General features: G+C 49.1%; 6 protein-coding genes across 9 annotated transcripts; 2 read left to right on the forward strand and 4 right to left on the reverse strand.

Annotated features, from left to right (window-relative positions):
• Window positions 1–166: 166 nt before the first annotated feature.
• LOC107321369 (dynein light chain 1, cytoplasmic) lies at window positions 167–10,848 on the reverse strand. Of its 3 annotated transcripts, none has more exons than XM_032447805.2 (3): window positions 10,794–10,848; window positions 2,026–2,163; window positions 167–745 (listed from the first exon to the last, which is right to left on the reverse strand). In XM_032447805.2, the coding sequence occupies exons 2-3, from the start codon at window positions 2,155–2,157 to the stop codon at window positions 608–610; spliced, it is 270 nt and encodes an 89-aa protein (XP_032303696.1). In that variant the 5' UTR covers window positions 2,158–2,163; window positions 10,794–10,848; the 3' UTR covers window positions 167–607. The 3 variants fall into 3 exon arrangements, with proteins under 3 accessions (XP_032303696.1, XP_015733677.1, XP_015733678.1); XM_015878191.3 differs by lacking the exon at window positions 10,794–10,848 and adding an exon at window positions 2,470–2,553; XM_015878192.3 differs by lacking the exon at window positions 10,794–10,848 and adding an exon at window positions 2,376–2,553.
• Window positions 3,002–8,632, forward strand: COQ5 (coenzyme Q5, methyltransferase). Its single transcript, XM_015878186.3, has 7 exons — window positions 3,002–3,171; window positions 3,531–3,680; window positions 4,021–4,245; window positions 5,794–5,900; window positions 7,487–7,575; window positions 7,781–7,892; window positions 8,010–8,632. Exons 1-7 carry the CDS (start codon window positions 3,021–3,023, stop codon window positions 8,109–8,111), a joined length of 936 nt encoding a protein of 311 aa, XP_015733672.1. The 5' UTR covers window positions 3,002–3,020; the 3' UTR covers window positions 8,112–8,632.
• Window positions 9,245–10,848, reverse strand: LOC107321367 (dynein light chain 1, cytoplasmic-like). Its single transcript, XM_032447804.2, has 3 exons — window positions 10,794–10,848; window positions 10,551–10,688; window positions 9,245–9,619 (listed from the first exon to the last, which is right to left on the reverse strand). Exons 2-3 carry the CDS (start codon window positions 10,680–10,682, stop codon window positions 9,482–9,484), a joined length of 270 nt encoding a protein of 89 aa, XP_032303695.1. The 5' UTR covers window positions 10,683–10,688; window positions 10,794–10,848; the 3' UTR covers window positions 9,245–9,481.
• Window positions 10,849–11,966: 1,118 nt separating this feature from the next.
• GATC (glutamyl-tRNA amidotransferase subunit C) lies at window positions 11,967–13,669 on the reverse strand. Its single transcript, XM_015878187.3, has 4 exons — window positions 13,490–13,669; window positions 12,840–13,006; window positions 12,661–12,764; window positions 11,967–12,365 (listed from the first exon to the last, which is right to left on the reverse strand). Exons 1-4 carry the CDS (start codon window positions 13,667–13,669, stop codon window positions 12,310–12,312), a joined length of 507 nt encoding a protein of 168 aa, XP_015733673.1. The 3' UTR covers window positions 11,967–12,309.
• Window positions 13,640–16,537, forward strand: TRIAP1 (TP53 regulated inhibitor of apoptosis 1). Its single transcript, XM_015878194.3, has 2 exons — window positions 13,640–13,814; window positions 13,988–16,537. Exons 1-2 carry the CDS (start codon window positions 13,668–13,670, stop codon window positions 14,069–14,071), a joined length of 231 nt encoding a protein of 76 aa, XP_015733680.1. The 5' UTR covers window positions 13,640–13,667; the 3' UTR covers window positions 14,072–16,537.
• Window positions 16,538–19,366, reverse strand: COX6A1 (cytochrome c oxidase subunit 6A1). 2 transcript variants are annotated; one of them, XM_015878188.3, is made up of 3 exons: window positions 18,089–18,225; window positions 17,328–17,467; window positions 16,538–16,794 (listed from the first exon to the last, which is right to left on the reverse strand). In XM_015878188.3, exons 1-3 carry the CDS (start codon window positions 18,186–18,188, stop codon window positions 16,708–16,710), a joined length of 327 nt encoding a protein of 108 aa, XP_015733674.1. In that variant the 5' UTR covers window positions 18,189–18,225; the 3' UTR covers window positions 16,538–16,707. The 2 variants fall into 2 exon arrangements, with proteins under 2 accessions (XP_015733674.1, XP_085412332.1); XM_085556206.1 differs by lacking the exon at window positions 17,328–17,467 and having other exon boundaries at window positions 18,089–19,366.
• Between the last annotated feature and the right edge of the window lie 512 nt (window positions 19,367–19,878).

Genomic DNA, 19,878 nt, shown 5'->3' on the forward strand with positions numbered 1-19,878 from the left:
CCGACAGCAGCCGCCTCCCTCCCCTCGCCCCGCTCCGTTAAACCGCCCCCACGTGCAAACGGCGACGGGAAGAGGCGGGGCCGGATGCGGCGGGAGCGGGGCACACCGGGAGCTGTAGTCCCGTAGGCACCGCCCAGCAGCACCACACTTAATAACGAGGCAGAAGCCGGGTGGATCTCGATGTTTATTTCCCAACTCAAATCTCCAAGAGGCATCAGCAGAAAAAGAAACAGCTCAGGCTCTGCAAAGTACAGCTGTCAGTACATCCAACGGTACCGGAAAGGAAAAGGGAGAGCTTTGGAACAGAACGCCGTCAGCACTCACAGAGCATAGGCAGCAATGGGCTGATACTGCAGATGGCATACAACTCGTAGGCCACACTCCTCCAACAGCTCTAATAGCCAAAATGAAGCCTTTGAGGAAACAAAAATAAATATAAGGAAGACTCTTTTTTTGGTATTTTTCATATCCACAACGTAACACCTTCTGCTATATCATGATCCCTGCCAGTGCCCTTGAAGATCAAGGTCTGCGTCCTCAGGAAGGCTGAAGGCACTGGGCACAGCAGCCCCGCAGCCACATGCGGCGTCACACAGAGTCCGTGCTTCTATCCAGACTTGAAGAGAAGAATAGCGACTTGGCCGAGGTAGAAGTAGATGAAGTGTTTGGTCTCATGAGTCACGTAGCTGCCAAAGTTCCTTCCCACGATGCAGTGCCAAGTAGGGTTGTATTTCTTGTCAAATTCCTGCAAAACAGACCACTGGACACTAAGAACGCTCCGAAACGGGCATTCCATTGCAGACCACAGCCATTAGAGGAGCAGCAGATGCTCTTGAATGTGTTCTAAACAACATAATCCCACTATTGTTCACCTGCTGCTTAGTCAGACATAAAACACAAGAAAGAAAAGCACAGCACTGCACAGCACCTCCCACCCGAGCAGGCAGCAGGGCCCACAACAGGCTGCAAGGGCCCAGGACGTTGCCTTTGCTCAGCACACACACTCCTCTCCCGCCCATAACTCATCTAAAGCTCCAGCCCCAAGTGAAAGCTCCATGCCAGTTTAGTATCTATGGAGACCAAGCCATTATTTGAACTCCTTTGTTGGGCTCTAACACTGGTGCTGATGGGGCTGTTTGTGGAGAACTCCCTGCCAGAAGCTCTGTACAGCAGTGCTGTCCATTCACCTCCTGTGTATCTGTGTTTTACACCTGGCAATGAATGCTCTAGAAGTTTCTAGCAGTTGCCACTAAAAGTACCTGAATAACATTAGGCTCAACTCCCTTCTCCACTATCACAGATATGGGGAAAAAAATCCCTTCCTGTACAGTGCTTTAATCAGAGGAAAGAATCTCCCTCAGTTGTGCTGCTTTTCAGATCACTCCTCCATTCAAACCCTCATTTTCCCCACTCACCAGAGCCAACTATTCTAAACATTACTGCTAATTTGATACATATATATATCACAGCAAACAGATTTAAAAGACAAGCAGAATTTATTTGCTTTGGTTTTGAGGCGGCTTTGTTTCTTGGTTTGGTTACTACATAAGGCACAATGACAGCAAGAAGAGGATGTTGCCCTGCAGTTTCTGTTTCAGCTGTAGAGAACTGAACAGATCCTGAAGATTAAGTTAAATGAAGCTGTAACTGAGAACTCTGTCAAACAAGCCTTCTCTCAGAGGGAAGCTGTAGGGGCACTCAATGGAGCCACTGTATTTTGGCCCAGATGAGTCCCAGGGACGGCTCAGCTGCCACTTTTTTGTTTAAGTGGACAGAAGACGATTGAGGTAAACGCTTAAATGAGAAATATTACAGGAGAACAGTGAAAAGAGCACAGAAATCCACGCAAAGGGCGTGGAAAGCACCGTAAGGAATCACAGCCTGCACATGAAGCCCGGCCCGGCGAGCTGCTCCCTCTGCATGAGCTGCATCAACTCGTTTCTCGAGCCCGCCCCGCCCGGCCGCATTCCCCCGCTGCTGTTACACACTCAGCGCTGCCCGGAGCGCAGCCCCGCAGCCCTTTACCTTCTTGATGTGCGCCGCAATGTCCTTCTCGATGTTGTACTTCTCCAGTGCCTGCGTAGCGCACTCCACAGCGTCCTGCTGCATCTCCTCCGACATGTCCGCGTTCTTGATCACGGCCTTTCTGTCACTCATGGTTGCCTGCAGCGGGCACGGAGCACGGCGCTGCGCTCACACCCGGCCGCTCCCTCGTGCTCCCGCAGCCCGGCCCGGTGCCCCACGTCGGTGCCGTGCAGTGCTCTGCGGGCTGCTCCCACTCATCGGCTCCGCTCCCCAGCCCCGCATCCACCGCCCCCCAGCGCTGAGTGGCCGCCTGCGTGCGGCGCCGTTATGGCCCGGCCGCAGCAACTCACCACACGCAGCTCCCGAATCGCCCGGCCGGACCCAGCCCCGATCACGAGCTGACCCAGCCCCCGCCCTCCCACCCGACCCCCCCCCGCCCCTCACCGTTCCGCGAGCGCGGCTCAGGAGCAGCCGTCAGGCAGCGGCACGCAGCGGGCCGGGACACGAAGTCGAACGCGCACCACAATCAGCCGCTCGCGCCGCCGCCGCGCCGGTTTAACCGACCCGCGCGCGTCGCACCCGCCTCCCGGTGCCGCCGGTCCCGCCCTCTCCGCACTGCCCATCGGCCATTGGTCAGCGCTGCGGCCATTCCGCGTTCTCATTAGCTATAAGCCGGGAGTCTGGCAGCATTTTACTCCTGCGTTTTCTTTCGGACCGGCGTGCTCCGCGGCTGTTGCCATAGCGACGTGTGTGTGTGTGTGCTGTCCGCCGAGGCGGGGCCTGGTGTGGGGCCTGGTGGGGCGATGTCCCGCTTACCGGGCTGTGATTGTGGCTGTGTTTGTGGCTGTGATTGTGGCTGTGCCGCCTTTGTTTGGCCTTCCCCGTTTGTTTTTCCTCACGGCTGAACCGCCCGAATGTGGTTCTGTGAACGGTGCGCTGCGGCCTAAGGATCGGTGCTGCGGCCGGGGCTGCCGGCCTCCTTCAACGCCTCCAAGATGGCGGCGGGGCTGTTCCCGTGCCGCTCGCTGCTGTCCCGCCGTATCGGGGCTGTGCGGGCGCTGCTCGGGGCCGCGCGGGGCCGGACCGAGGGGCCGCAGACGCACTTCGGCTTCCAGAACGTGTCCGAGGAGGAGCGGAGGGAGAAAAGTGAGTGTGCCGGGACGGGCTGCGGTTTGGGGGGGGCTCGGGGCTGGGACGGGGGAGGCCCGGTGTGCAGCGGAGTTATCATAGTATCATAGGATCATAGTTATCCCCGCTCGTTTCGTCTTTGCTCGTTTCATCCCCGCGGAGCCGCAGAAAGGTTACGGGCACGGCCGCCGTTCCTCCAAAGAGCCCTTTGTCGCTCAGCAAGGTCAATGGGATCCTCGCGTTATTCCGGTCTATGGGTTTTGCAGGTGAACTTTCCCAGTTCCGCACGGTGACAAACCTCCCTGAGACGAGTCTCCGCTCTGCTTTCCACAGGGTTAAATCAATCCCATCTGACCCTCTCAACCCTCTCTTTGCAGTTTACCAGGTCTTTGAAAACGTGGCCGAAAAATACGATGTAATGAATGACTCCATGTCGCTGGGGATCCATCGGGTGTGGAAGGACGTCCTCATGCACAAAATGAATCCTTCCCCAGGAACGCTCCTTGTGGATGTTGCTGGTGGAACAGGTAACCCCTCCCATAGTCCTGCATCACCACATCGTGCTATTTCCAAACCTTTCTTTTTTCTTTCTGAGTTTTCTTGGACTGAAGTTTGATTTATGTTTTGAACTACCTCCCTCCAAGGCTCTGAAGTTACCAGAAACCGTTTCCTTTTGCAGGAAGTTGTGAAATGTTTGCTTTTAGTATGTTCCCTTTACCTATATACATACTTACAGACTTTTATTTACGTACATACTACATATGGAATGTGTACGAGCTGAGTTTGATGTTCAAAGCCTTATGTTTCACTATTTCCAAGTTAAGAAAACATTCTAAAACACGTATCCTTCTTCTAAACCAATTGCAGGTGACATCGCCTTTCGATTCCTTAATTATGTTCGTGCTGTACGAGAACGTCAGCTCCAGCAGAAGCTGAGGCAGCACCAGAATTTGTCATGGCAGGAAATTTCAAAGAGTTACCAGGAAGAGAAAAGTAATCCATTGGGGGATTCCCAGGTTGTGGTCTGTGATATTAACAGAGAAATGTTAAAAGCTGGGAAGCAGAGAGCGCAGCATCTTGGCTACTCTGAAGGTAAATCATGCGTTGTAATGTGATTGATAGAACTGGATGAGTGATAGCCTTCAGGTAATCACCACTTTGGGATTGAAATTATATAGCCATGGTTTGATACCAAAGCTATGCTTGAAAATTAGAAATTTAAAAAATTAATAACAAATTCTCAAAATGGGTATTTAGTTTTCCCACTTTCTTTCTCTGCACAATGCAGCTTTAGAAACTCAATTGTCTTCCTGCTGCCTGGGTTGTCCTCCTGTGCTGTAATTCTGATTTCCTGTCTTCACTCCCTCATTCAGCACGTACCCATTGGCTGTATCCTGCCTTCTTCATGCAATTCCCCCATCTACTAGGGAACTCATTTCTGAGCTTATTTGCTCATTGTCCATGGACTGACGTTTGATTAATTTCAAGGAGTGTAGTTTTTCTTTCACCATTTTCCCATGTACATGTTTCTGTGTTCATATTTGCCAACAATGGTGGCTGTGCATGCTGAAAAGAAACATGAATGTTCCCCAATGGCAGATAGCAGCAGGAGTGGTAGCATGCCCTGCATACACCCAGTTCTTGTTTGATGCCAGCAGTCCCCATCATCTATCCCCTTACAAACTTCTGCCCTGTGGTTTTGCTGCAGTGTATTCTGAGGGAGGTTTTGCTATTGCTTAAAACCTTTTCTTGGTGATAGCTTTTTGTCTTTTCAAACTGCTCAGGTTTAAATAAGACTATTATTTGCTTAATAATGTTGCATGCTCCCTTTGCTTACAATATTTTCTACAACTATTAACATATCAACCTGGTAAGAATGAAATTTGAATGTTTCCTGCCATCAACTGAGGTTTGCTGTTGTCTTGTTCTCTGTGCCTCTTTCTAGCATTGTGCCCTTTGAAACTGCTGCTCTCCAGTGCAGAAAGCACATGTGGGTTGTTTTTTGTTTTGCTTTTTTGTTGTTGTTTTGCATCAGAGTCACCAAAAAGTGCCCTTAAAAACTATGAATTCTAAATTAAGCAGCCTTATTTTTGCTATAAATAACCCGAACATCTAATGGTGCACAGATGGTCCTTGGGGTTTGGGAAATAACACATCTGCAGTAGGGTCACATGTTGAGTGCTGATGGAGGAGTGTGGGGTTTTTTTATGTTCCTCAATCAATGGAAACTTTCTAGCAATGATTAAGTGTTTCATCTATTGCCATATGGCAATATGGTTAATTGTTGTTTGTAGTTGCTCTTTGAGTGCAGTCTCCTTCTGGAACTTTGCTACATTTGTAAGCCAGTTTGTTTCACTTTCCACTTCAATGCAAAATCGGGGTGAAATCTTTCTGGTAGACCAAAACCCTGTGAATGCAACATATTCACACAGACACAGAGGAATGCTTTGGCTGATATGCTGCAATGCAAGGCATTGAGAGATTTGTGAGTGAAGGCAAAGATGATGTTTTTTCCCTCCAACAGAAAGGCAAAATGGAAGCACTGCTTTTCAGTAGCAATTGTCATTTCCTTCTGGAGTAGGGAAGTTCTATTATTTTTGGAGGAATCTGAAGAGCAGAAGTTCTTTGCTTTTATTGTAGGTTTGTCCTGGGTGCTTGGGAATGCTGAAGAGTTGCCCTTCGATGATGACAAGTTTGATGTTTACACAATTGCCTTTGGAATAAGAAATGTTACTCGTATTGATTTGGTAAGTTGTTACAGCATTTACTGGTACAAAGTCCTTTCAGTCCATTTGATGTTGTTTTGGCTCTAGCAGAGGAAGCCAAAGAGGATCACTTTTGGGTAAGGAAACGTCTTTGTCTACTCCCAAGACACTTAATGTGACACGTAGTGTGTTTGAACAAGGAATGCAATAAAATGCCCCACCTTTGTTACAAGAAGTTAGATTTATACTATTTGCAGCCAATCTTTCCAGCTTGGCAAGCTATGCAATCTCTTCCTAAGGCAAAAAGGGCTGAATGCTACATTCCCCACCTTTGCAGTATTATAGGTTAGGAAGTCTTCATGTCCCAAAACTTCCTGAAGCACCTGATCTGTATCACGCCTCTAGTGCAGGAAGTATCTGACCTACTGTTGTTTCCCTGCTTGAGCCAGCAGAGCTCCCAGAGAAGAAAGTGAAGCAGGACGTTGACCTAAGCTGCTCAGCCCACTTCTGTTTCGTGTCATTACAGTTTTACATAAAACATAAGTACTAATTAAAACTAGTGAGAGTGGTACTCTGCATTCTAAGTTGTATCAGTCCTTTGGGAATGACTAGTTGTCATGTGGATAAAGATAGGTTAGAGAACCTGTCTAGCTAGATCAGTTGCCTGTGTTTTGGAGGAGCATGTTACAAACCTTGGCAAAGTTCCTTCCAAGGAAGGTACAGTGTTTAGATCCAAACCGCCTTGAAAAAATGTGCCTTTGAACTGAGTTTAATGCAGGTAACCTTTCACAGTGCTTCATCTGCTTCATCTGCTTCCCTTGGGAAGCACAAGCTCATTAGCTTATACCTCTTTGAGAAACCAGATACAGCAATCTGGTAGCATGACTCCTTGGAGACCTGATACAGAACACACTCAAGCATCTGATTCTGTTTCAGAGTTCCTGTCATATATGTGTACTGTTCATATTTTAATGTCATTTCCTCAGGAAAGCAACAATTGAAGCCAAATAGATGTAAAGCCTGCAGAGGCTGTTAGACACAACTTTATGTTCTCATGTGGAAAAAACATGGAGTTATCAGTATAATGCTTCTTGGTGGTTCCTTTGGTTATCTTGTTTTGAATACAGGATGTTATTTTCTAAGTAGCTAAATATTCTCCTCTTTCCCCCCTTTCTGTTCTCACACATCACTTCTCCAGAATCTAGAATCATTTCTTCTTTGATTTGCTGGTATGTCTTGCAGTTGAATAAAGTCTTTTGATTAAAAATATTTCTGTTACTCTTCTTGTTTTCAATTTCTTGTAGTTGAGTCACCTCCTTTCCAGATTTGGTCTGTAATTACAAGAGCTCTGTTGGCAAATGTTGATCAACTAAGTGCAGGAAAAAAAAGAGAAGAAAAATTGCTTCCCTAATATTATGGTTTAATCTTAAAGCCTGGTATAAATCTATTTATGCAACAGTCTAGTGTTCTGGGTTTTGATGGTGTCGGGATGCTTCTCTACAAGTAAAAATTGAAGACTGCCAGTCAAGATTGTCTCTACTGCCCTCAGTTCATCACTGAATTGCTGTTACATGCATGGTAATAGACAGGTGCTGTCCTACAAACTCACTGTGTCTGCTTTTGCTCAGGCACTTCAGGAGGCCTATCGAGTTCTGAAGCCAGGAGGGCGATTTCTCTGCCTTGAATTTAGTCATGTCAGCAACCCTATCCTTTCCAGGTAGGAATGTGGTGACACCTTATGCTGAGTCATAAGACTCTTATGTGTGCTCACAGTAAGAGGTAGAGACACTTTGGACCTTTTCATTGTGCATTTAAATCAAATCCAGACTGCAAAGGAAAGTGGTTAAGATAACAACTTTTGTTGGAGAGGACTGGTTTTAAATTTGTTTGTGCTGATGTGTGTTTGCTGTCTGTCTTTGCAGGCTCTATGATCTGTACAGTTTCCAGGTTGTCCCTGTTCTGGGTGAGGTTATTGCTGGTGACTGGAAGTCTTACCAGTATCTTGTGGAGAGCATCCGGCGCTTCCCCCCCCAGGTAAGGCAGCATTTCTCTGCATGCTCCAAAGTGCAAAATGATTTCCCAAATAATCGTGGAAGCAGCTGGCTTTATAGGCATTCAGATGGTTATAACTACAGAACTGTTACTTTTCAGGAGGAGCTGAAGGCGATGATAGAAGATGTGGGGTTTCTAAAAGTGGATTATGAGAACTTAAACTCTGGCATTGTCGCCATTCACTCAGGTTTCAAACTGTGAGTCTCCTGTGTAGTGAAACACAGCAAGTATGATTTTTTTGAGGGATCTGAAAGCTCTGGAATTGTAACTATCAAGATAAAAGATTAAAGTCTTAAGAACGCATGCAGCAGATCTTTGCTCAGCAGTCAGATCCAAAGGACATCACTTACTGTTTTCTCCTCAAGAGACTTGAGGGTGAAGTGAATTCTGTGGCCATTTTCTTATCCTTGAATTTCCCTTCCGAGTTCATAAAGGACAAGGACAAAATTGAGCAGTGCTAATGAATGGGCCGGCTTCATCACAGCTGCTGTGGATACAAACAGACTGTTTAGTCTACAAATAAGATTCCTCCTTTCTCTTGCTGAGGTTCAAGGAGGCTATTGTAGCAGTGAGAAGTTACTTGGATTTATTAAATCTGTATTGAAATCTGGTTGCCCTTCAGTCATATGGACTTTAATGGACTTTTCTGTGTTCTTCTGACTTTTTTCAAACAGACGAAAAGCTTGTGAAATAAAAGCTCTCAATCAGCTACTTTCACTTAACTTGGTAATTTTGTCTTTCTAAAAGAGGAGCTTTTTCAGACAGAGAATAACTGCGTAACTGTTCTGAAATCAGACTTGGTATGCTCACCTACAGACAAAATCTTTTCCTCTGCCAGTTCTAGATGTATGATCTGTACATAAAAGTACCACACCTTTCTTTCTGTTCCTTAAACCAAACTGTTGACGATGTGGTGCTTCTGTTGTAGCTGTAGGGATAAAAAACAAAACTCCAGAGAACATACGAAGTTAAAACCTGAAGTGACAGCTGTGTATTGTGAGTGTGTGAAAAGCCCTCTGTTCTGGAGAGTGGGACCAGAAAAGGCTGTAGCTCTTAGCTCAGCAGTTCATGTGAGATCAGAAAGGCAGCTCAACAATTTGCATGGGAGGTTATGCGTGCTGAAAAGGACTCAAAACACAGTCTGTTTTTTCACCTTCTCTCAGAAGAAATCTTTCCTCCTACTTGTACTGATGGATGATCTATTCATAGATGAACTCAGCATTCGCATGCTGTGTATTTAGGAGAAAAACTGGTGTGTGAATGTTCCTTTAGAGGGGAATAGAGTTTAATGCAAGTACTAAGGCAGCAGAAGGTTAGATAGAAGTCTTCCAGGATAAACCATTCCATTAGTTTTATTAGCAAATAAGCTTTGTTTTGAAAGAAAATAAATACGAGGAAGACACCTTTATAGCCACAAGGAAAATAAGAGCTACTACAGAGAAATCCCTGATCCTTAACAATACAGCACGAGACCTGAAGATGAAGGTCTGTGTCCTCAGCAAGGCTGAGGGTATCAGGCTGCTTGGCTTCGCTGTGCAGTCCTGCAGCCGGAGCAGCGCCAGTCCGTGCTTCTAACCAGACTTAAAGAGAAGAATAGCGACTTGGCCGAGGTAGAAGTAGATGAAGTGTTTGGTCTCATGAGTCACGTAGCTGCCAAAGTTCCTTCCCACGATGCAGTGCCAAGTAGGGTTGTATTTCTTGTCAAATTCCTGCAGAAGAGACAACTACAAATTTAGTGTTCCTTATGAGAACTGTACCAGCACTGCTGTTTTGGCACCGATGTGCCACTTCTTGGCAAGTACCACGTTCAGAAGACAGCAATTAAGGAGCAGCATATGCTCATAAGTGCAGGGATCATCTGGTGTCTTATAACTGTCTGCTGCTTACTGGAAAAAAGCTCTGCAGGAATAAGATAGAAATGTGTGTGCTCAGTGGTTTGTCTGAGCCAGATTCCAATCAAGCAGTGAAGTCTATGCGAATTAAGCCATTGTGTTAACTTCATGAGCTGTTCTTACCAACAGAGATGCTGAAAGGGCTCTGTGGGATATTCTTTGCCCACATCTTTCCACCAATCTCCGGAGAACATTCTCTGTACCCATCATACCAGGAGTCTGCTATGAGATTATTTGAAACTCATCAGTGCAAACCTACCATGAGCAGAACCCTCCAGCTGGTGGCTGTGTGCTGTGTGTGCTGCAGTGCCTGCCCTACAGCAGCGAGAGCAGCACTTTGTGTTCTGCTCAGCGCAGTCAGGCTGCACGGAGGAGGCAGAAATGTGACAGAGTGTAAGGAACAAACCATCTGTTGTGCAGCAGTGTGAACATGTCCTGCACGCGGTGCAAAGGGAACCCAAAGGATGGCAAGGTCTCAAAGCAGCACTGCTCAAATGGGTTCGTTTGGATGGGGAGACAAGGGAAGTCAAAGCTTAAAACACTGCGAAAGAAAAGCAGAAGGAGCACAGAAATCCACCCAGAGGTGTGGAAAGCACCGTAAGGAATCACAGCCTGCACATGAAGCCCGGCCCGGCGAGCTGCTCCCTCTGCATGAGCTGCATCAACTCGTTTCTCGAGCCCCCCCCGCATTCCCCCGCTGCTGTTACACACTCAGCGCTGCCCGGAGCGCAGCCCCGCAGCCCTTTACCTTCTTGATGTGCGCCGCAATGTCCTTCTCGATGTTGTACTTCTCCAGTGCCTGCGTAGCGCACTCCACCGAGTCCTGCTGCATCTCCTCCGACATGTCCGCGTTCTTGATCACGGCCTTTCTCTCACTCATGGTTGCCTGCAGCGGGCACGGAGCCCCGAGCAGGGGGTGAGCCCACCAGCCGCACGTGGCCGTTCTCCCCCCGCCCCGCTCCCCGCGCTGTGGGTTCCCGGCCGTTCTTACCGGCGCTGTTCGCTCCGCTCGCTGCACGCCGCGCTCCGCACACGCCTCCGCTCCCGCAGTCCCGCCCTAAGCCCCGCCTCCTCCGCGCCTCCCGTCCGCTATTGGCCGCAGCCCCGCCCTGCCGAGCGCTGATTGGTCAGCCGGCGGAGCTCCGCTTGGGTTTTACTCCGGCGTTTTCTTTCCGCCCGGCATGCCGCGTGTCCGCGTCCGCTCCCATAGCGACCGAGCAGGTCTGCTCTAAACTCTCCTTTAATGAGCAGAACCCAGCAGGGCCCAGTCTGAGTGCAGGCTGCCTTAACAGACGTTGCCACCTCTGCCCCTTTCCGATGGAGGCTGCACAGCCAGCACTTTTCAGCTGCATTACTGTTATTTTCTCTATTATTATTCATTGATGTCTTTCCTGGGGCTCCCAGTTACTGCTGTTATCAGATAATAATTATTAGCAATACAACACTCTCAATTTTTGTGTTTCTGTATCAGTGAAGGAATCTCTGCCTCGAGATGGTGTTTGGAAACCTGGCATCTATCTGTCCAGTGTATCTGTCCAGTGTTCTGTTACAGAGCTGCACAGCTGGAAAGAGAACACATGCAGGTGTGGGCCAAGCCAGCTCCAGGGGAACCCAGTGCATCTACTGCAGCTCAGAACGTGGCTTCCTTCCTTTCTGTTTAACCAAACAGACCTTTTGCTTTTGGCTGCAACAAACCACTGAGAAGAACAGTTGTTTGACAGAGATGTGTTATGTTTGCCTCACTTACCTGTTGTTTTCAATTGTTTTGTAGCAGAACAACGTAAGGATATGAGCCAGGGGTGCCTCCTCCCCCTGGGTGCAGCTCAGCCATCCCACAGGGCAGCACCAACTCATTACACAGGCTGGGGGGAGCAGAGACACCAACACGCTGCCCCATAGGCAGCTCATCCACCCTATGCAAGGGCTCCTAATGTGCAAGCTGTGGGGATCTGAGTCAGGGCTGTAATTCCCTCATTAGCGAGGACATTGTTACAAACCCCTTCATTAAGGAAATATGTGTTTTTAACATGTAAGACAGTTGAGGCTGCAGGGAACAAGCATCAGGCGGTCTGTCCTCTCACCAGGCTGTGCTTAAGGGAGGGTTTGCAGGGTCTGATTCTTGACACACCTGACACAAGCTCTAATATTCAAGCTTTGCAGTGAATTTGATATTGGCATAGAGATTTGGTTTATTAATCACGTCTTGTTTGTAGGGATGCAGAATATAGACTCCATAGGAAAAATAATTACAATTATGGCTGTTTAGCATCTCTGCCAAGGAACGCTTACACAAAGCTGGTGTTGTTCATTACACAGAAACACAGAGAAGCAAAGTGGGAGTGACTTTTTTTCCCTACAAACAGATACAGAACACGCACTGTGTAAAGTAGGTGACACTCAGTTCTGATCTAAGGAGGAGTTTCTGCCCTCCTGGGGTATTTCAGCTGTCCCCACACAAAGCGCAGTAATCCCAAATGAAATATAGAAACAGCGTTTGGGTTCTGTCTCTATGAGCCCTTCAGGAAAGTATCTCGTTCTTCCATCTCTGGTAAAGGGATGTTACCTGGAAGAAAAGAGAATTGTGAGAGACCAGTGAGCAGTGCAGCTTAACGTACAGTGCTACTGCAGTCTGATTTGTGAGCATGTAAGGGAAGTCAGGAAGTTCTGTTTGCCTTCCTGTAAGCAGTGCTGGGCAGGAGCTGTAAGGTAACATTAACCCCTCTACTGCTTTAGGCTCAATAGCTTGCAGCCTGCTCCAGGTTTGGTTTGTTAGTACAGATGATTAGAGTCATCCCTTACTTTGGAAGGTGTTGGGTTAACTCGAGCACGATGCAAAAGTTCTATAGAAGCTATGGTACCTGGTGGGGCTACGAAGTATTCCTCGACTTTCTCCGTGGCGTTTTTCAGCAGCTGTGCCGTGCAGTTCCCCTCGGTAACGTCATCTTCCCGCAGATAAAGACACCTGAGGACAGCGGCCGGAGGTCTGCATGGAGCACATTGGGGCTGGATGTGCACGGGGCACCAACACGGCCCTTACCTGTCCTCCAGCACCGAGTCCATGGGCTGGACACCCTCCGTATCCACCTCCCGCAGCCGCTCCGCGAATCGCACCGCGTCCCGCAGCCGCTCCACGCCGTCGGCATCGCGGAAATCCACCAGGGCCAGGCGCTCCAGGTGGTCGAGAACCTCCATCGTGACGCCGTCCTGCAAGAGAGCACAGATGGGGCTCCTCAAACCGTTACCTCCACTAATGGTATGGTATGGTATGGTATGGTATGGTATGGTATGGTATGGTATGGTATGGTAATGGTATGGTTATGGTATGGTATGGTATGGTATGGTATGGTATGGTATGGTATGGTATGGTTAGGGTAGGGTATGGTTAGGTTATGCTATGGTATGGTTATGCTATGGTATGGTTATGCTATGGTATGGTTATGGTATGGTATGGTTATGATATGGTTATGGTATGGTATGGTATGGTATGGTATGGTATGGTATGGTATGGTATGGTATGGTATGGTATGGTATGGTATGGTATGGTATGGCATGGGTATGGGTATAGGTATGGGTATGGGTATAGGTATGGGTATGGTATGGTATGGTATGGCATGGTATGGTGATGGTTATAGGTATGGGTATGGCATGGCATGGTACGTTACGGCCCGGCCCCGTGCTCTGTCTGACCTGCGGTGTCGGCGCGGCGCTGGCTGTGCACACGCTGATCCTGAGTGCTCTCACCGTCCCGCCCCGCAGTCCCCGCCATAACCCCGGCACCCACATCTCGCGCCGCCGGAAGCGGTTTGTGGCGTCATCGCTACGCGCCGGAATCGCGTCGTAGCGGTGTCGGAGGGGCCGTGCCGCCATGAATAGCGTGGGGGAGGCGTGTACCGAGCTGAAGCGCGAGTACGACCAGTGCTTCAACCGCTGGTTCGCAGAGAAGTTCCTCAAGGGCGAGAACGACGGGGACCCGTGCGGGCAGCTCTTCAAGCGCTACCAGCTGTGCGTGCAGGTGCGGGCCCTGCCGAGCCGCCGCCTTCACAGCCCAGCATCGTGCCGTTGCAGCCCGTGCGGGGCGGTGCTGACGCTGCTGTTTGTAGATGACGTTGTGAACAGAAGCTTTTGTTTCTCGGTGCCGTTTGAAACGTGCTTCCAACGTAACCGTTTTGTTGTTGTTCTTCCCAGAAAGCCATCAAGGAGAAGGACATCCCCATCGAAGGGCTGGAGTTCATGGGCCCGAGCAAAGGGAAAGCTGAAAACTCCTCCTGACTTCAGCTGAATGCGGGGAGTCAGTGATACGAGCCCACGGGCTGGGAACGGCGGCCACCCAGCAGCCAGGATGGATGCACCGGGACAGCGCTTTGCTGAGCTGCTTCCTCCATGTAGCACTGTAGGAAGTGGGGTTTCCTCTGTGCCTGTAGAAACAAACTGCCGCGAGCCAAAAGACTTCACGGTGTGCTGCCTGCTGCCTCCTTCCCAATGAATCGTGGTGGTGGTTCGGCTTATAACAGTGCAAAAAGATGATTTAACTTCTGTCGAATGTACTTTATAATGGGAGATGTTGAACCTGTAGTTAATCTCTGACCCGTTTATCTTGCTTATTTATGATGTTAGGAAGCGTCTAACAAGAAGGTTGGTTTACTCTGTCTTATCTCTGTGGTGCTGAATTTGGGTGGAAGGAGGCTGGTTTATATGATCCCAAACACCAAGGGCCTAAAGCACAGGTTTTGCCAGTAACAGAGATGGTGTAAAAGCACTTTTGCTGGATTTGCAATAGCTTAAATGAAATAAATGTAAGAAGTTATATTTTGTTCAGGTGGATGACTGTTTGGTAACGTCTGATTATGACCTCCAGGAGGGACAGAGGCAGCCTGCAACAGAACTGAAGAAACAGTGAAAGCAGAGGCCACTTTCTTTGGCCTTTTCCGAGGTACTGAAGTGATCCTGAATCTGAGTTCTTGCTCCTGTAATGTAATGTGTCACTGCAGTAGAACTGCGCAGGCCTGGCTGTCTTTGCACACACGACCACACAGCACCAGGTTGGCCACAACTCCTGTTACATCTTTGATTGAGATAATCAAAGTGTTGAGTGACAGTGATGCTGAACTGAAGCTTCACAGCTGAGAAGTTCAACGCCCCGGCAGCTTGTCCCGCCTCTTGGGGGACCTCACCTGCTTATGAAACTGCTCATGGACTATGTGTGAGCTTTACACCTAGTAAAGCAAACTGAAGTTATTTGTTGGTCTTAGTGAGTTGGCTTGTAAACTGCACAAACTCCAAGTAAGTTATTAAGTAAGTTATTTAGTAGTGGTTTTGAACGAGTGAGATGGTTGTCTAACTTGCCAGGTGCCCCATCTGAGAGTGTTTGTGTTACACTTCTGTGCAGCATGACTGAACAGCACTTTGTTTTTTCCTTAAACGAGTATCTGAAATTCTCTTCCTTTGAATGTAGAAAAGTAAAGGAGGCTGCTCAGCAAAAAGAATAGGCTGGTGTGTATTTTCCCATCTAGTTATGAAGGAGTTGTTAGGAATTACCCTTCTCCTCTCCAAATGTTTTCTACCTGGTCCACCCTGATATTTCAGCAGTAAGGCTTCCTTCGCTCCTGCAGATCTTGCAACAGATAGAGAGAAAAGGTGCTTGGAGAAGCGTGAGCTCAGTTGTCCTCAGCAATGACAGTAGCTCAAACACGGTCACACAGCCTGCATTAACCACGCTCCTGTGTGCACAAGGCAGCTGGCAAAATAGTCTGTGCAGAGATTAAGTGTAGCACTTCCAAAGTGAGCTGTTAATGCTTACTGCTGGGTCACTCGGTATAAATGGAACTAACTTTCAGCTGCTAAGTTGGGACACTTCTTTCTCAGCACCAGGAAGAACACTTTGTGGTCTGTCGAGTATGCAGCTTTATTTTCGACTAGCACATAAAACTGCTTTGCTTTTCTATGATCTTCATATAAGAACTAGTGTATTTTGACAGTTAAAGTAACTGTGCCTCTTAGTGCCTTGTTCTATGCATTATCATAAGCTTAAGTTATTTTATTATAGCGCTCTTCTGAGCTACGAGGAAGACATAAATAGCACTGAAGGCTAAAGAAGATTGTCCCGTAGTGCTTCTGAAATAAAATTGTGTTTCTGCAGACTCCAGAGGTTTACAATTGGTTAACTATGCAAAATCAGTACAGCCTTCTAGGATCTGCTGAGTGACACCGTGTGTATTGCGCAGACACGCAGCAGAGCAAAAACTGCTTTTGTTTGCAATGTGTGCCCTGAGATTTTGTCCAATTGGACTGCAGCTTTCCCAGCAGTGTCGTACGTGTGCTGATATACCAGAAATGTGAGAGCTGAGGATTAACGCTGGGAAGGCTGAAAGTGCTTAAGTTCAATGTCTTTGCTGGAATTCCCTCTCCCAGAAAGGGCTGGGTAAGACAGAATTGCCTTCGTGACTCCTAAACATTGCAATAGTGGATTATGCAGGATGTGTTTCCCTGTATACTGAATTTTAATTTATAATATTAGACTGATGGCAGCTCACCTGCACGCAGGATAACAACAGTCAGTGAAATCACACATAACATGTTATTTCATTTCGTATCCTTCATGATGGACTTGTTAGCATGACTGGATATGGGAGCAGGTATTAACAGGCACAGCCCTCTGCTTCTGTGCTGGGGAAGGCTCAGCACTAAACTAAGGAACTTGTAAGGAGTCACAGATGAATAAAAGACTCAGAGACCAAATTCAGGCTTGGAACTGTTTATTTAAAGGACCTCTACAGAAGTACTGGTGGAGGCCAGACCACCATTCACCTTGACTGTAGAAGGAATGCAGATCTTCTTAAGTGATGGTTCCCACAGAACAGCCTGGTCCAAATGGAAGAAGAGCCAAAGTTCTGGCTGTGGTTGAGGTTTTAGTTTTCATCTTCATAACCGGTCGGGAGAGCATTTACGTGAGGGTTGTGGAATAGAGTTTTGTTCCCATCGCCCCAAGGAAAAGGCTGTTGGAAGAAAGAAGGAAAATAAGCCCTTAGCAGGAAATTGACTGAGCTACTGAGCACAGCAAAAATGGACTCGACAGCAAATACAGACTCCAGCTTAAGCAAGCTGGCAGCGCTCCCAGGCTGTACCAAACCAGAGATGAAAACCAGTCTCCATTAGCTGACAGCTGTTGTCTCCAAACAGCAAGGTCACTGCTGTCCTTTAGCCATCCATTGTGCTATGCAATGAGGGCTCCCTGCCACAAGAGGGTGGGACCAGCTGTCACTGTGCAGATCTGCATTAGCCTGAGGTAAATGCAGCACCTGTACAGCCAAGATGTTTGCCTGGGAGACATCAGTACGGTTACCTGGGGCAGGGCTGGACTCACCAGAGCCGCCAGACACTGCTGAGCAACACAGGAGCAAAGCTATGAGCTAAAACCATGGCTGTACACACAGCAGCTCGCTCAGCAGAGGCCTGTGCTCCTCCTGGTTCAATCTGTGCGCTCAGAGCTCACAGAACACGAGATCCTCATAGCAGAGCACTAACACACCTTGCTGCGGATGCGGAGGTGCGCGTAGCGGATGAACTCAGGCCGCTCGTGCTCATGCTGCGCCTTCAGGTAGCAGTTCAACATGCACACACCGACCGCGGGCAGCGCCACCACGAAGCTCAGCGTCTTCCACAAACGGGCTGGGGGGGCATGGAGCACAGCAAAGTTATCGTTACAGCGGGACCCGACGTTAAGCACTGACACAGATCACAGAATGAGCCGGGTTGGAAGGGACCTCAAGGATCGTGTAGTTCCAACCCCCTGCCTGGCAGGGCCACCAAACATACACCTTTACTAGATCAGGTTGCCCAGGGCCCCGTCCAACCTGGCCTTGAACACCTCCAAGGACGGGGCATCCACAACCTCCCTGGGCAGCCTGTTCCAGGGCCTAACCACTCTCCTAGTGAAGAACTTCCCCCTAACATCCAACCTAAATCTTCCCTCTTTTAACTTAAAACCATTTCCCCGTGTCCTGCTATTATCAGCCCTTTCCAAGAGTTTACTCCCCTCCTGGCAGTAAGTTCCCTTCAGGTACTGAAAGGCTGCAATGAGGTCACCCCGCAACCTTCTCTTCTCCAGGCTGAACAAACCCAACTCCCTCAGCCTGTCCTCATAGGGGAGGTGCTCCAGCCCCCTGATCATCTTCCTGTCCCTCCTCTGGACCCTTAACAAAATCTCCATGTCTTTTTTACTGAGGGCTCCACACCAGGACACAGTACAACAGATGGGGCCTCAGCGCCCGCCCTCTCGTCCCCACTCACCTCCGCCACCTTCGTGCGCCGCCGCAGCCGCCATGTTTCGGGCCGGCACCGAGCGTGGCGCGGCGGGCAGCAGCCGGGACAGCACTCGGAGCGCCGCCATGTCCGCAGCGACCGCAGCGCCCTCCGGAAACGGAACTGACGTCACTGGGGCGGGACGGAGCATGCGCAGTGTTCTCCCACCGCCTGCCTGACTTTGAGCAGCGGCGCGCTTCTGCGCATGCGCTACCACAGGGAGGGAGATCGTTAGTCACGTGATTGGGAGGGTTGCGGACGGGCGCCATTTTGGGGAGATGGCGGTGTGTTCTATTCGAGGATAGGGCTGATGATGTGCGAGCGGCTGCGGGGATGGGACCGGAATGAGGATGGGAACTGGGATGGGAATGAGGATGGGATGGGATAAGGCCTCGATTGCGGCTGCTTAGGAGCAGTGGTGGCTATGAGGAAAGTAGCTGTAGGGATGTGGGTGCAGGGCCTGCTGGGCTGAGGTGCAGAGGAGGCTGTGGTGACTGGGTTGTACTGCTTCGTCCTGGGTACATCAGGTCAGCATTGAGTCGAGTTGGTGTTCAGGCTGATCTCTGCAGCAGGAGGAAAGATGACCGTGTATGGCACTGTGTGCTAAGGGAGTGTAGGGGAGGAAAGGTGCCCAGTGCTCCAGGGCTGAGATCCAGGGGCTGCATTCAGTGCAGCTTTAGAGATGCTCCTTATATGCTGGGTAACATTTCCTGCAGTGAGGTGATGGCACTGCTGTGTTTTGGTTTCTTTTAGGCAACATCAGAGAGCATACATTGCATTTCTTAAGGAGTTTGTTTGTTTATGGATACGTGTGTGTTAGGGATCAACCTCTTCACTGGGATATGAAAACTATGTTGGTCATGACTGTAAAAAGATGCCTGTAATTAAATGTACTTTTGTAGGCACTGGTATGTTTTTCATTATGTGGATTTGTGGGATAATTCTGCTGTTGTAATAACATCATTTGGATTAAAAACCATCTCCGGAAGAACTCTTAATGGCAATTAATGTGCAAATGTCTGGATCCTGTTTGTGATCCTGTTGGAGCCAGGTGGAAGCAGCTCTGCCACCAGCTCTATGGCTGTCCCTGATGGCTGAGATCCGCTCTTTGGACTCACTTTTATGTGTTTTTTTCCTTACAGAAGAGACTTAGGCCGTTTTCTTGTCTTGCTTTTCCTCACTGCAGGGCTGGGTAGCAGGGAAAAGAGGACGCGAATCTATCCAAGTCTTCGATACCGTCAGCCGGAGCCGGAGCCTATGGGAGCAATGCCGTGCTGTGCCGCCTGGTGGCAAACTGCTGTCACCGGCAGAGCCTGTGCTGAGCAAGTTTGGAAACAAGGATCTCGCTGAGGGATTTCAGGCTGTAATCTCATCTCATCGCAGACTATTGAGGCTCCCGGGGGCTGCTCAGCCCCCTTCGGTAGCGCTGCTGCCTCCAGCCGAGGTTGTTGGGGGGCGCTGCCTTAACATAGTGCCCGTGTATCAAAGTTCACGGGGCTTCTGGGGGGTTCCTCGTCTGCTCCCTGCAGCCCCGCGACTGCAGAAATCAATATTCTGCCATCTGTAAATTCTTTGTTCCCCTTTTCACCGGGGCTTTATCAGCTTTGTAAGTGAAGGAGGGAGGAGGGGGTGGGGGGAAGACGGGCGTTTAGAGGGCCATTGTCCCTTCTCTCGGGAATGATCTGGAAGTGCTATGCAAATCTTCATTTGAAGACCCTGGGAACCAGGGGAGGGTTTTAGCTGCGAGCTCAGTAGGAGGGGGGGGGGCTGTGCGGCCC

This window comes from Coturnix japonica, chromosome 9, assembly GCF_054131305.1.
Source record: "Coturnix japonica strain WE chromosome 9, WE-NBRP24, whole genome shotgun sequence".
Classification (NCBI taxonomy): domain Eukaryota; kingdom Metazoa; phylum Chordata; class Aves; order Galliformes; family Phasianidae; genus Coturnix; species Coturnix japonica.

Bases quoted from the DNA above. Each gene is read 5' to 3' on its own strand.
- COX6A1 (XM_085556206.1), bottom strand. From the start codon at position 18,369: ATGGCGCCCGTCCGCAACCCTCCCAATCACGTGACTAACGATCTCCCT. The intron at 16,795-18,088 runs GTGAGTGGGGAC...TTCTTCCAACAG, and splicing joins GGCGCACGAAGGTGGCGGAG to CCTTTTCCTTGGGGCGATGG.
- TRIAP1 (XM_015878194.3), top strand. From the start codon at position 13,668: ATGAATAGCGTGGGGGAGGCGTGTACCGAGCTGAAGCGCGAGTACGAC. The intron at 13,815-13,987 runs GTGCGGGCCCTG...TGTTCTTCCCAG, and splicing joins GCTACCAGCTGTGCGTGCAG to AAAGCCATCAAGGAGAAGGA.
- LOC107321367 (XM_032447804.2), bottom strand. From the start codon at position 10,682: ATGAGTGAGAGAAAGGCCGTGATCAAGAACGCGGACATGTCGGAGGAG. The intron at 9,620-10,550 runs GTAAAGGGCTGC...TCTCTTCTGCAG, and splicing joins TTGCGGCGCACATCAAGAAG to GAATTTGACAAGAAATACAA.
- GATC (XM_015878187.3), bottom strand. From the start codon at position 13,669: ATGGCGGCACGGCCCCTCCGACACCGCTACGACGCGATTCCGGCGCGT. The intron at 13,007-13,489 runs GTCAGACAGAGC...GCTCTCTTGCAG, and splicing joins GCGCCGCGCCGACACCGCAG to GACGGCGTCACGATGGAGGT. The intron at 12,366-12,660 runs GTACCATAGCTT...CTTTTCTTCCAG, and splicing joins ATACTTCGTAGCCCCACCAG to GTAACATCCCTTTACCAGAG.
- LOC107321369 (XM_032447805.2), bottom strand. From the start codon at position 2,157: ATGAGTGACAGAAAGGCCGTGATCAAGAACGCGGACATGTCGGAGGAG. The intron at 746-2,025 runs GTAAAGGGCTGC...TCTGTTTTGCAG, and splicing joins TTGCGGCGCACATCAAGAAG to GAATTTGACAAGAAATACAA.
- COQ5 (XM_015878186.3), top strand. From the start codon at position 3,021: ATGGCGGCGGGGCTGTTCCCGTGCCGCTCGCTGCTGTCCCGCCGTATC. The intron at 3,681-4,020 runs GTAACCCCTCCC...AACCAATTGCAG, and splicing joins GGATGTTGCTGGTGGAACAG to GTGACATCGCCTTTCGATTC. The intron at 5,901-7,486 runs GTAAGTTGTTAC...GCTTTTGCTCAG, and splicing joins ATGTTACTCGTATTGATTTG to GCACTTCAGGAGGCCTATCG.